The sequence below is a fragment of the Nymphaea colorata genome, chromosome 7, assembly GCF_008831285.2.
Source record: "Nymphaea colorata isolate Beijing-Zhang1983 chromosome 7, ASM883128v2, whole genome shotgun sequence".
Lineage (NCBI taxonomy): Eukaryota > Viridiplantae > Streptophyta > Magnoliopsida > Nymphaeales > Nymphaeaceae > Nymphaea > Nymphaea colorata.
This window is the reverse complement of record NC_045144.1, coordinates 18,016,045-18,028,945: the sequence shown is the minus strand read 5'-3', so window position 1 is coordinate 18,028,945 and position 12,901 is coordinate 18,016,045. Positions and strand designations below refer to the sequence as shown.

Here is a 12,901-nt window from a genome sequence, read left to right as displayed (position 1 = left end):
TTTTTTGCCATCACACCGGTTCCGAAACCGAGTCGTTTGAAGAGCCTGGAGGTACGGCCAGGTTCCGAGCACCAGTCTGTTAGCGACATGACAAAAGCAAGGCGTGCACGGGAGGGAGGAGCAGCTGGACACGTGTCGAGATGACAGGGGCACGCGTGTCATCGGTTAAAAAGGAAAGTTGTTGGAGACCTAACCATGGTTAAGGAGCTGCCCCCCTGCCCGTGCGAGGGAGGACAGAGCGGGTTGGGGGTTTCCCGGGCAAGCCGGACGGTGGGAGGTAACGGCGTGACCCAACGCGGACTTAACGGCGTCGGCCAGAGGGCCGCCAAGCCGCCGTCACGGATGCCGGAGTCGCCAGCGTGTCGCTTTCGGCCCTGCCGGTGAACCGGGCAACAGGGAAGGGAGAGGGGTAACCGGCAACACCCGGTTCCCCGGGGTTAAGAAATTGACCGTGGTTGAAATGATTGCCTTGTGGGGATTTGACCCGAGGGTTAAGGTGTTCTCCCCTCGTTGGATGGTCGATTGCAGACGACTGTGTACGAAGGAGAGAGAGAGAGAGAGAGGGGGAGCAGCAGAGTGAAGGGTCAGAGAGGGGAGCTGTTAAAGCCATCCATCGGTTCCTTTCTGGAGACGCTATCGGATTTCGCCGCGGCTGAGATCGGAGGAGGAGGTTGCTAGCTCTTAAGGGTCCGGGTTGCGGTCTCGGTTTTCTAGATTCTTCTTCGTTGTCTTCGTCTTCGTTGATTCATCTGTGGAGTGGATTCGAGGGTTTCCGGAGGAGGAGGTGGGATTCCCTCCATTTTTCTTCGTGAATTCTTGCATTTTTATGCTTCTGCAACGTGATTTCTGTAGCGGAAGGGAGGGTTTGCTTTTTTTCTCTCTCTCTGCGATTTTCCGTCTTGTTGTTCTCGACAACTGAGGTTTAGGTACGGTAGGGCGTTTCTGTGGTTTTATCTGATCTTCTGTGACGTGATTTTAGGGGTTCGAGGGAGGGAGCTTGGGGTCTACGGTGGTGTGGTTCTGGATTTGGGGTTTGGGAACGTGTTGACTGGTTTTTTGTGGAGATCGGTGGCGGATGAGGGGACTTTGTGAGTGATTCGTCTCACCTGGAATGGCGTCGTCGGAGGTGTCGATCAAAGGAAGCGGTAGCAACGGGAGGGGCGAGAGCTTCTCCTCCGCGTGCAGCGAGCCGAGTAATGGCGGGATCGGTAGGAAGGCGGGGCATGAAGTGCCGAGGGGGTATGGCGCGTTTAGCGCGGGGGATGAAGGTACGCTTCCGAGGGACCAAGCTTCTGGATCTTGGCTTAGGTTGTTTTCTTTTGGGATTTCTGCGGAGGACTGTGTGAAGCTCAACGGTCTTTCGTATTTGTTGCCTTATTTTTCTTTATTTTGTTGTAGACATGGAAGATGCTCTGTACAACGAGCTTTGGCACGCTTGCGCTGGCCCTCTAGTTACTGTTCCGCGGCAAGGCGAGAAGGTGTTCTACTTCCCACAGGGTCACATCGAGCAGGTGATATGGGAGTTCCTATCTACGCTTGGGCTTACAGTTTCTGATAAGCGTTTCGCTTGTATTTCTCAGATCTGAATGGCGTTTGGTGTGTTTTGGGATCTTGTGGTGTTATGTTGCAGGTAGAGGCGTCAACTAATCAGGTGTCGGATCAACAGATGCCGATATACAAGCTTCCGTCGAAGATCCTATGTACAGTTATTAACATTCAATTGAAGGTCTGATCCTCTAGATCTTGGGCTCCATTTGTAGGTTTTCTTTGGAGGAGAACAGTTAGTCCACTTTTTGATTGATTTTGCAGGCGGAGCTGGACACCGATGAGGTCTTCGCCCAGATGACATTGGTTCCAGAATCATCGGTATGTTGACTGTTGATCTGGAAGTTGGGGTTTTGGTTTCCTCCTTATGTTTTGTGTTAGATTTTTCTTTCTATTCGTTCATGTGGATTTCTGCGCTTCTTATGCTTTTCCTCTTTTAATCGTCCATTTTCTGCTAAATTACGGATGCAGCAAAATGAGAACGAGTTGTCAGTGGATCCGCCACAACCTCCACCTGTACGTCCTCGCGTTCATTCTTTTTGTAAGACCTTGACAGCCTCGGATACGAGCACCCATGGTGGGTTCTCAGTGCTGAGAAGGCATGCAGACGAGTGCCTCCCGCCTCTGGTGAGCGGTTTAATTTTTTTTCTCTGTTTCTTCTTTTTCCTCCTACCCCAAACCTTGTTTTTATCTTTTACTGTTTCTCACGTCTTCCTCCCTTTATCGTTTGTAGGATATGTGTAGGCAACCTCCGAGTCAGGAGCTGGTGGCGAAGGATTTGCATGGAAAAGAGTGGAGTTTCCGGCATATATTCCGAGGTGCGAGATTTGATTTGCGTTCAATGTTTCTGATGTAGATACTCGTTGATCTGTTCTGGTGTCCCATGGGTCCTTGGCCCTCGGGCGATCAATCCATATCTTTACACCCCTCTTGCTGGCCCTATGACATTCTGACCTGCAATGTGTGCAAGTGATGATGCCCCAGGGGAGATATCTAAAGCACCGTAAAAAAGTCGTTGCATCACTTTGGTTAGCTTGAAGATCGAATAAACACGCTAGCTTAGCTTCCTTTTATAATTCCTTTTCCCTTTGCGATAAAGTCAAAGTGTAGCTGTTTCCTGAGGATTTGCAGTTCGCAACTGCTGAACTTTGAGTCCAAGACAAATTTCTTTGCAGTTGGACAGCTGCTAAAGACGTGCGAGATGATGTTCTTCCCTACTCCTTATCGGGTATAGGGACACATGTAGTTAGTGATTTTAGTTTAAAAGTAGAAGGGTTTTGGTACTTCATCTTGTATGCTTCTTCAGAGTTCGAACAATGATGGATAGAGTATTTAAGAAATATCTCGACAAATGGTACTATAAATGGTGATTAGGAGAAACCAAGTTTCATAATTAAACTGTCTAGGCAGTAGGGAAATCATCTACACTTTTCACGATGTATTTTCTTTGAGCTGCTAATTTTATTGTGCAGGGTCTGCCAAAGGGCCTGAGACTCTGTATGGTTGTTGACATAATGTTACAGAATATTAGCGTTCTTCTCAGTTTGTTTTTGCTGGCGACTAGGGCACAGTGATAATAGGCAATGCAGACTAAGATTTAAAACTGGAAGGAGGAGACATGTAATTACTTGGCTACATCCAACATGTGATGAAGGGAAAGAACATTGTATGTCTCCTGTTTGATATGTCATTGGTGGTGTATGATGACTGTCTACTAGCATTTCTTGTACTGCTCCACACTCTATTTGAATTATTTTTGCTTCCAGTATCAGTGGCACTAATGGTCCCTCCTGCACTTGAAGTGTCCTATTTTGAGCCCCTTTATGATTACACTTTGTATAGTGTTTTACCTTATGCTATACAAGGTGTATTCTTAAAGGGGTTCAAAATAGGACGCTTCACGTGCAGGAGGCACCGTTAGTGCCACTAATACTAGAAGCAAAAATAATCAATAGAATGTGACATGAAATGCTAGTGCACAATCGCCATACACCATCAATGACACATCAAACGAGATACAATGTTGTTCCCCCCACACCCACATGTTGGAGGTAGCCAAGTAATTAAATATCTCCAATCCTTTTGATTGCTGGACAGAATGCTGTCTCTGATATTTTCTGTGATGCCCCAGGCATCCATTGTAAGAAATGGAACACGTGGAATGATTGAAATGGATGTCTTTAGCGTCCTTCATCTGATAGGGAAGACTGAAACAGAACACACCATGTTCTTGTGATAAGTGTTTTGTCCAGCAACAGATGGATCTCAGAGGGTACTAGTGTTGGGAACTCCACTGCCTATGAAAATGTCCAGGGAAATGAGCTTGTATTCTGATGGTGTGCTTGTAGTATTGATAGTTGCTTATAAATGTGCCATCATTATGTGGCAGGAAAGAGTGGGGTCATACTAATTAAGATCTTGAATGATTGTCAATGTAATACTTTCTTGTATGTTTGATCTATTATCTTGTTGATCTCATCATACAGATAATGTTTATTATAATCTATAGCAGTTGTTTGTGGAAGGTTTTCCGGTTTTGGTTCAGCCTGCTTCTACAATGCCTTGATGAAGATAGTTCATCAAGTACTTTTGCAATTTTTTCACTAATGAAATGTTTAAATCGAATATGAGGCACATTTTCTTGTGGACTGGTGTTCACATTTTTTCTTGTGATTCCAGGTCAGCCCCGGCGACATCTGCTTCAGAGTGGCTGGAGTGTCTTTGTTAGCTCTAAGAGGCTTGTTGCTGGAGATGCTTTTATTTTCCTAAGGTGTTCTGCCTTTCTATATTTGTTGGTTTCTGTTTCTTTTTTTCAGTTGGTTTAATATCAATATGACACCTCTTCTTTGGCAGAGGAGAAAATGGTGAACTTCGTGTGGGAGTAAGGCGTGCTATGAGACAGCAGAGCAATGTTCCATCTTCAGTCATTTCAAGTCACAGCATGCACCTTGGCGTCCTTGCTACAGCATGGCATGCTATACAAACTAGCACCATGTTTACTGTGTATTACAAACCAAGGTACAGATTGACTTTATAATCAATTTTTCCCAATAAGCAATTATTTGTTAGGGTGAGTTGTTTGTCGGCTATTCAGTTGGTCGCCCCAAATTTATCCTCCCTTTTTGGGGCGTGTTGGCAACCGCTGATTAGACATTCCACATCTCCAGACTCCAGTTGTCTTGTATGATTGCCTTTTGCAGTTGAAGGCAGTCACAGGGTAATGCTACTGTCTAATAGAACATATGTATATGATTTCCCATGAAATCATGAGGCCAGCATTTTGTTTTTCTGTTGGCTTGTTGATGGTTAAATTTCATCACAGTTCTGTAATATGAGTTAAATGATCTCTTTTAGTTTTAGGCCTACTGCTGTGTCCTCCTTCTTGGCTTCCTTGTAGCCTTTAGAAGAATATGAAATGAGATTTGAGTTCTCATATGTACCTGCCAGACAAGTTGAATTTCGACTGGTTCCTTGTCAAGTGTGCATGCTTGAACAGTTATCCTTTGAATATGCTGAAAAGAAGCTGAATTTTGTGCCACATATCAATGTGCTTTGAACATGTGGAGCAAGTTTTAGTCCTTTTTCAGTTAAAATGGCCAGCAATATTGAAGTTGATTCAATTATTATTTTGGTGGCATGGAATACATAAAAATACATACAACCAAAAACCAGTACCTGCTTCCTGGTGTCATTTTTTGTTTCTTTGACCCGTTAACGTTAAAGTTCGATACTAGACCTGATTTGGTTTAATTAGGTATACTGTTGTCTCAAAATAATAAAATTGATATATTTAAGATGTTTTTTTTCACCTTTGATTATAAATACATGCGATCAAAATCTTTGATTAAATCTGACTGGTGTATTTACTATATAGGTCCTGTCATTTGATGTTTTTATTACTTTTTTCTTCCATCATAAATTCGTGCTACATTGTCTTCTACAGGACTAGCCCTTCAGAATTTATAGTGCCATTTGCACAATACATGGAGTCCATAAAATGCAACTATTCTATTGGAATGAGATTCAAAATGAGATTTGAAGGTGAAGAGGCACCTGAACAAAGGTATGTGTTTGACTTCTAAATATGATATTAAATTATTAATCAATCACTTTTGCGTGTTTAGGTTTAGTTTGTCATAAGCAAACTGGTACCACGATATCTTAGTCTTCTTTTTCCATCTTTGATCAGGTTTACAGGTACCATTGTTGGCATTGGTGATTTTGATCCCACTAGGTGGCCTGATTCAAAGTGGAGATGCCTCAAGGTATTTGTTCACTCAGCCACTGGTTTTGAAGCATATCTGCCTGAGGAGGCTATTGTTACTGGTCTGACCAATTATATTATATTGTGTTTAGGTGAGATGGGATGAAACATCTTCTGTTCCTCGCCCAGAAAGAGTTTCTCCATGGCAAATTGAGCCTGCATTGGCTCCTGTTGCTCTAAATCCACTTCCTTCGAGACCTAAGAGGCCCAGACCCAATGTAGTACCCTCATCTCCGGACTCTTCTGCTCTTACTAGAGAAGGTCTCTCCATCTCTCTTTCTCTCTCTTACCGTTTCAGCTGTATTTATCTTCCTAAAATTCTAAAAATTTTAGCAATCTTTTTTTTTTGCTTTTAATCAGGCCCTGCTAAGGTTGCAGTTGACCCTGTGCAAGTCCATGGATTTTCAAGGGTCTTGCAAGGTCAAGAAATAACGACCTTGCGTGGAACTTTTGCTGACAGCAGTGAATCAGACAATGTCCAGAAGCCAGTTGCACGGCCACTTTTGCAAGATGATGATAAAATGGATGCTTCGTCCTTACCAAAATTGAGTTCTGAGAATTGGATGTCATTGTTCAGGCAGGAGGCCTCTTATTCTGATATGTTGGGTTTCAGAACTCCAGTCGATGATGCACACAGGTTTGGTGTACCATTTGCTGACCAATCCCATGAGGAAAATAATCCTTTAGCAAGGCAGTTTCAAGAACAAGGAAGTAAGTTTCAGCCACAGGGTAGCTCCTGGTCTGTATTGCATCCTGCTTCATTGACGAGGGATTCAAGCTCAAGATTGGCAACGAGTACCAATGATTTGCCTTATCAGAAATCTGGAAATTTCCTATGCAATAGGCCAAGTGGATACTCTGTTGTACCTAATTCAACAGCTGAGCCACAACCAGGTAACTGGTTAATATCTTCATCTTCTCACCTGGAAGTTGCATCTCATCCAGTTGTAGGGATGTCTCAGAGTAGTCCCTTTGCACAACCAGAGTCTGCTAAATCTAAGGGTGAAGGAAACTGCAAGCTGTTTGGCATACATCTTACTAATAGTTCTCATCAACCTGAACCTTCCTTCTCACATGGGAAGATAGCAGATGAAGGCATGTTAGCTTTCCGCAAACCTCAAGCACTGGAGCCAGATCAACTATCAGAGCCTTCTAAATGTACAAAATCAGTAGATACTTTATGCAGTGACAGTGATCAAGAGAAGGCATGTCAGCCATGTCAGCAGCATTCAAGAGATGCTCATAGCAAACCTCTATGCAGTTCAACCAGGAGTTGTACAAAGGTATACCTCTCCTGTTAGCTAGATTATACAATGTATTTGGCCTCCCCATCAAATTGACCTATTTGACAATTTGTGGTACTTTCTTTTCCCTGAAAGAAGGGTTGCAACTGATGTTCCTTTTGGTATTCTTGGGTATTATGCATTGTTTCTCTAATTGGTATGAGAGTGTGCGGATGGGTGTGCTATGCATGTTGGACATACTTTCAAAACACAGTTTTCCTTTCGCAACCATTATTAAGCCTCTTCACATGAATTCTTAAGGCCTAACATGTTAATTACATGGTTTCAGGTACACAAGCAAGGGAGTGCGCTTGGAAGATCTGTAGACCTTAACAAGTTTAGTGGTTATAATGAGTTGATTGCAGAGTTGGATCGTATGTTTGAGTTCCAAGGGGATCTTATGAACCCGAGCAAAGGTTGGCTCGTGGTTTACACTGATAATGAAGGAGACATGATGCTTGTGGGGGATGATCCATGGCAGTAAGTTCCACTTACCTTTCATGGTTTTACTTTAATCTTGGTCATTGGTACTTGATTTTCACAAGTAGGTGCCATCCAGACTGGCCTGTGTTCTGTCTGAAGTTTTTACGTTCCTGTCTAGGGTCTCTTGTTGCGCAAACGGTGTTTATTCTGACTTTGTATGGCATTTGTGTTGGATATCATGTTTACAAGCTAATAGTTCTCTTGAGCCTTGAGAAATACTTGCTTTTGAGTTTTGAACTCAGAGCTGTGTTGATTGCACAAATTTCAGCTTAAAAATGAGCATATAGACTCCCCTTTTTGTCGGGTCTAGATATCCTTATTTTGAATAAATTCTAGATAGTTTGCAGTTTATGATCAAGGATTGCACGGGTCTGTAATCTTTGGAAGGGATTTATGTCTTGTGCCTTTCAGGTTGTTAGATACCATTGACCATAGCTTTGTTCAGGGTTTAAATGAAATGGTTTCTCCCTACCATCCTCACCCTCCTCCTCTCTCTCTCTTTCCTTGGATTTGCATGCTTCCTATTTGGTTTATAATTTGTCTCACATTTTTCTCTGGCAAACAGAGAATTCTGTAGCATGGTCCGCAAAATTTTCATTTATACCCGTGAGGAGGTTCAAAAGATGAGCCCTGGATCCATTAATGCTAAGGTTGAAGAAAGTTCTGCCGCTGAAGGTAGGACCACAGTCAGAGATCCTAAAAGTAACGCCATGCCTACAACAGCTGCTTCCGACAACTAGCTACTCGTCAACTGGTTGCAGGTGAGCCAATGAATTGTTTGTCTATTATTTGCTTCACGATATTAGTGTTGATAAACCACTTTCAGTTTATCAACTTGTTTTAGAACCTGTACCAGCTTTGTTATAAAAGTTGAGTCTGTCTTCATGGCATAGGGGAGTGGCCATTTTTCCTTAATGGCTGCTGCCGCCTCCCAAATCAATTCCCAGAATTGTTTAATGAGGATGTTCTGAGGAAGATGTCCTATGCAAAAGGTGGGTCTAAAAATTGAGATCAGGTTAGAATAACTAATTAAAAAATCGTTTAGTATCTTTTCCTTTCTAATGCTGTATCCAACTCCTAATTTGTTGCTTTTCAGGACTTTTTTGTTATTTTTCAATTCCGGACATAATCGCCGCATCAGAGTGCTGTTTTGTTGCTGGTGCCTCTTCTCCCTAGTCTCTACTGTGTGTGTAGTGAGGAGGTGCTGTAATATCTCAGTTTTGCTTTATATACCGTATCTCTACTTGTGCTAAGCGAGGTAAGGGCTGCCTTGCTGTCCCTCGAAACTGGTGGTTGTATATAGCTTCTTGCTTTTTGCCCTTAGCCCCTATGGTAATTCATAATAACCTTTCCCACGAAGTGCTTGCGCCCTTCCTGATGTTCTGCAGTAGCGCCGGCTTTCCTGTTTTTGCCTGATTGTGCATGTAAATTTGCTCGTGAAGGAAATCAGGGGAAAGAATTGCAATTTCACATGGTCTTTGTATGTTACGGAGCATGTTTTATGTATTGAAGAAAAGCGGAACTCACGAGTCATCTTCCCATGGGTCTATTGCAGCTGTGTGTGGGGGAGTCCCGTATATTCATTTTTCATTTCAGAGCTTCTGTACATTGCTTGCTCTAGATATATATAATTTTTTACTAACAAGCCTACTGCTTTTATTATTGCTCTCGTGTGCCAGTACTCTTCACATGGGTTGGTACTCTTTCATCATGTTAAATTCAAAGGCGGAATTGAAGATGGCGAGGGCACAACACGTTACTCGACAGTACTTCGCCGGCCAAGCGCCTTTTCTTGTCGCGTTGTCTACTCTCAACTCAATATTTGCTTTTGGATTCCCGCCACACACTCCAAAAGCAGCACATTGAGTGGTGGGGCTGGGAATATAATATGTATAAATATTTCTCTTCTCTGCCTTATCTTCGTGTCGTAAAAAAAATGTAGTGGCTAGTCGCTCAACTCGGGGCCCCAACGAGGCAGTAAGATGCTAAGATAACGTCTCAATGTGCTGGCAATTTCTGGGTGGCTTCAAAACCAGTGGCTTTAAGAGTGGGGCCCGATCTCCAAAGATCAGAGCTATTCCTCCCTCGGGTTCACTTCTGCTTTGAAAATTGGACCATGTCCGACACAGGGTTGGTGGTGGTGGCGAACTATTATTCTTGTGTCGGACGTGGTCCCGTCGCCTTCAGTTTGATGCTTTCTCTGCGCCTACGTTACTAATTTACGCAGCACGTAAGCGAGACGGGGCCGGTCACTGGTCCACTTTACTCCACGGTTTGCTGACTGAAGTCGACGTGGTCGCAAACTGTCAAAACCCAATTTGAATTCCTCCGCCGGGAAATGGAAGGGCTTTTCTTCACGCCGTCCATGTCATGTCTGCACGTGTCCCTCTTTGCTTGGGCAGGGCATGTCTTGCGAAGAAAAAAACTCGACCTTCAGACTCACCTTCCCGATTTGTTTAACCTGCGTGTTTGAAACGGAAGCGTTCTGGATATGCCCATAAATCGCAGGTGAAGGGGGCTCAAGGAAGGGTAAAGCCACGGGCGAACCAATTTGGTCCATGGGGGACCTCTGGATATGCACGAGAAAAAATACCGGACGTCCGAAACCGGGGGCGAAACGATCGGAAGCGGTTTCTGTTTTCAGAGACGCAACAAGGCCAATAAAGCCCTGTACTCCTCCTCCCTTCTGGCCCTCATCAGGTTTCGTGACGTCTCAGTCTTGCTGGGTCTCACCTTTCGTAGTAAGGGAAACTAGAAAGGGACCAGTGGGCGCTCGAGGCTAAGAAATGAGGTCAGTGAAGGTAAGGGTAATGGTCCAGGGAGGGAAGAGGTCTGTCTGCGTCTGCAATGGCATTTTGAATCTCCCATTAAAAGGTGCTGGGAGGGGGGAAGGACGAGAACGTGAACATGTCGCGGGACCACCTGCTCCATGGGGAAGGCCTGACTCTGCCAAAGTTCACCGCCATAGGTTTCTTTGTGGTGAGGTTGAAATAATGCTTTTTCACCGAGGGAGAGAGGGAAGGAAAGGGGGCTCTCTGGCTTTTACCAGTTGGTGTGGGTCCGAGATCACGGGGGTTCATGGGAAGCGATGGTACGTGGGCTAGTAAGTTCGTTGTCGGCCTGGTGAAGTTAATTTAGGGTCTTACTGTGGCCCTACATCAGCAAGGTAACTTCAGTGGGCACAGGAGATAAAATGGAAGTTTCTTTTACTAGGATGTAGCGGTTTGGGAGGGGAATCGTTGGAGTTCGGAATTGTCTCTCACTATGATTGGGCCTCTCGCAACCATAATTCGTGATCCGTACGTGGGCTTCCTGCAGTGGCTCTGATTGGATTATGGGGATAAGCTCGTATTGTTTCCGGGTTCCAAAGGCCTTAGTTATTGACAGTGGAGTAATTCAGATTGTTTACTAGTCAGTGAACGAACTCTGGATGAGCCGCATGAGTGGTTGATGTCTTTGGGGACTTCCATGACTGGAGAATATTCATAGAGGCATTTAAATGCTTTATGCAACCCTAAAATCATTCCGCTATTTGAATTCTCGCTGGGAAGACAGTGCACTATGTGAATCACATACAGCTGCCAGTTTTAATCGTTACTTGTTTTCTTTGTTTAGTAATCTGCATACTCCTTTCCAATTGATTGAAACAAACTGCCATTTCGTTTGACAATCTTGGTAAAGCTTTTGAGCTTTTATTTATGTGTTTATTTTTTGGTATAAGAAAGTTCGAACTTTAAAGTTCCCAATTCAAAAACGTCTCCTGCTTGATACTTGGTGCAGCCAATCCGATGGATCATTTTGGAAAAGACGATACAACTCAGCCAATTTAACAGCATTGGCACCTTGGAGGGCCATCCAGGCTTTGTAGGTCCAGCCTTCATTGAATTCATTCATCGGGATTAAGTGATATAATAAACTAACCTTCCTGTCCTTTTCTAAAGACACATCATGCTCTAATGATGATTTACTATTAATTGACTTTTGAAGAGTTCTATTCTTGTGGGCTTCCAGTGTTCTTCGACATCTACTGTTTCCTCAAGTCAATTTACTCAGCGTCATAATCCCCATCAAAACCAGCTAAGGTTTCTGAATATGCCGTCTCTTTTAGCACTGTATCTGCTGTGAGCATAAAAATAATTCCATTCCATCATCAACAGTGGGGAGTCCCTAAGCAGACAAAAGGCATTTGTAGAAGTTGTGCTTCTCTTGAAGCATATTCAAGTTCATCTGATCTTGCTTTGTGTTTTTCAGCAAGATAACCAAAAGCTTTCGCCTTGATCGTACTACAGTTTACAAGATTCTCTATGTTCCGTGCTTTCTCAGACCAGCAAACTAGGGTTAGATAGACCATTACTAGATTATGCTAACAGGTTCGCAACTTGGGGATCAAATTCATGACCTTTGTTGTCGTGAAGATGTTAAATTCTGTCCCCTGGCCATGTGGATGGAACTCCTTTAGTTCTTGTTGGGGAGATTGCAATTGTTGAGTTGATCCTTTGTCAGTTTGGAACCGGGAAAGTTCCTAGGTAATGGATCTGTTAATGTTAGGTTCGTCACTTGTGCAAAATTTCCAAGAATTTACAAAATAGTGGAACCCGTAAGCTGTTCAGTTAACTTTTGCTTTCTTACTTTTGTGAGTGAGGCCATATGAGGAGCAAGTTGTACTTTTAAGTTCTGTTCTTACAAATAACGGGGGGGAATAAAAAGTGAGCTTGTTCGATCGTTTATCTTTGTATGCAGCAGCAGCATCCACACTCGTAGCCTGTTAAAATCCTGCACATAGAATTCTCTCTTTTTCCATGTCATTTTGATCTTTTTTTTCTTTGAATCCGTACAGTTTATGTAGCAGCATCATCGTCACTCGTAGCCTGTCAAAATTCTTTACGTAAAATTCTCTTTCTTTCTGTCTCGTTCATCTCAAGTTTGATTTGTTATATACACTCATCAATGCCATAAGGGGCGTAGCTTAGCTGGAATGGATGATAGGCCGGTAATAGCCTAATTGTCAGTTTGGTTCCTGTCGGTGCTACTAAAATGGTGACAGTGCTATACCATGAATATATGCAAGTGCTAGTGCTATACCATGAATATATGCAAGTGCTGCAGCAGCCTTAAACCTTGAGAGCAGGGGGAGGGGGGGGGGGGAAGGGTGAAGAGGCTCGGCCCTTCTTCAGGCGGCTTCTACTCAATTTATATATAGACTTAACAATCATGGACTAGCATGGATTCCATGTCGATATTCGAGCATTCATCTACGGCAATTGCCCTTAAACATTTACTGTACAGCTAGAATCAGGCTCTCGTCTCACCTTCTGTGGCCATCACG

General features: G+C 43.6%; 1 protein-coding gene across 1 annotated transcript; it reads left to right on the top strand.

The window, feature by feature from the left end:
- The first annotated feature begins 504 nt into the window (after positions 1-504).
- On the top strand, positions 505-9,220 carry LOC116257331 (auxin response factor 2). The gene is made up of 16 exons (XM_031633953.2): positions 505-784; positions 980-1,268; positions 1,399-1,511; positions 1,631-1,726; positions 1,810-1,866; positions 2,017-2,172; positions 2,279-2,363; positions 4,225-4,315; positions 4,399-4,563; positions 5,489-5,608; positions 5,735-5,810; positions 5,902-6,070; positions 6,170-7,092; positions 7,382-7,572; positions 8,141-8,336; positions 8,672-9,220. Exons 2-15 carry the CDS (start codon positions 1,112-1,114, stop codon positions 8,313-8,315), a joined length of 2,574 nt encoding a protein of 857 aa, XP_031489813.1. The 5' UTR covers positions 505-784; positions 980-1,111; the 3' UTR covers positions 8,316-8,336; positions 8,672-9,220.
- The last annotated feature ends 3,681 nt before the right edge of the window (positions 9,221-12,901 follow it).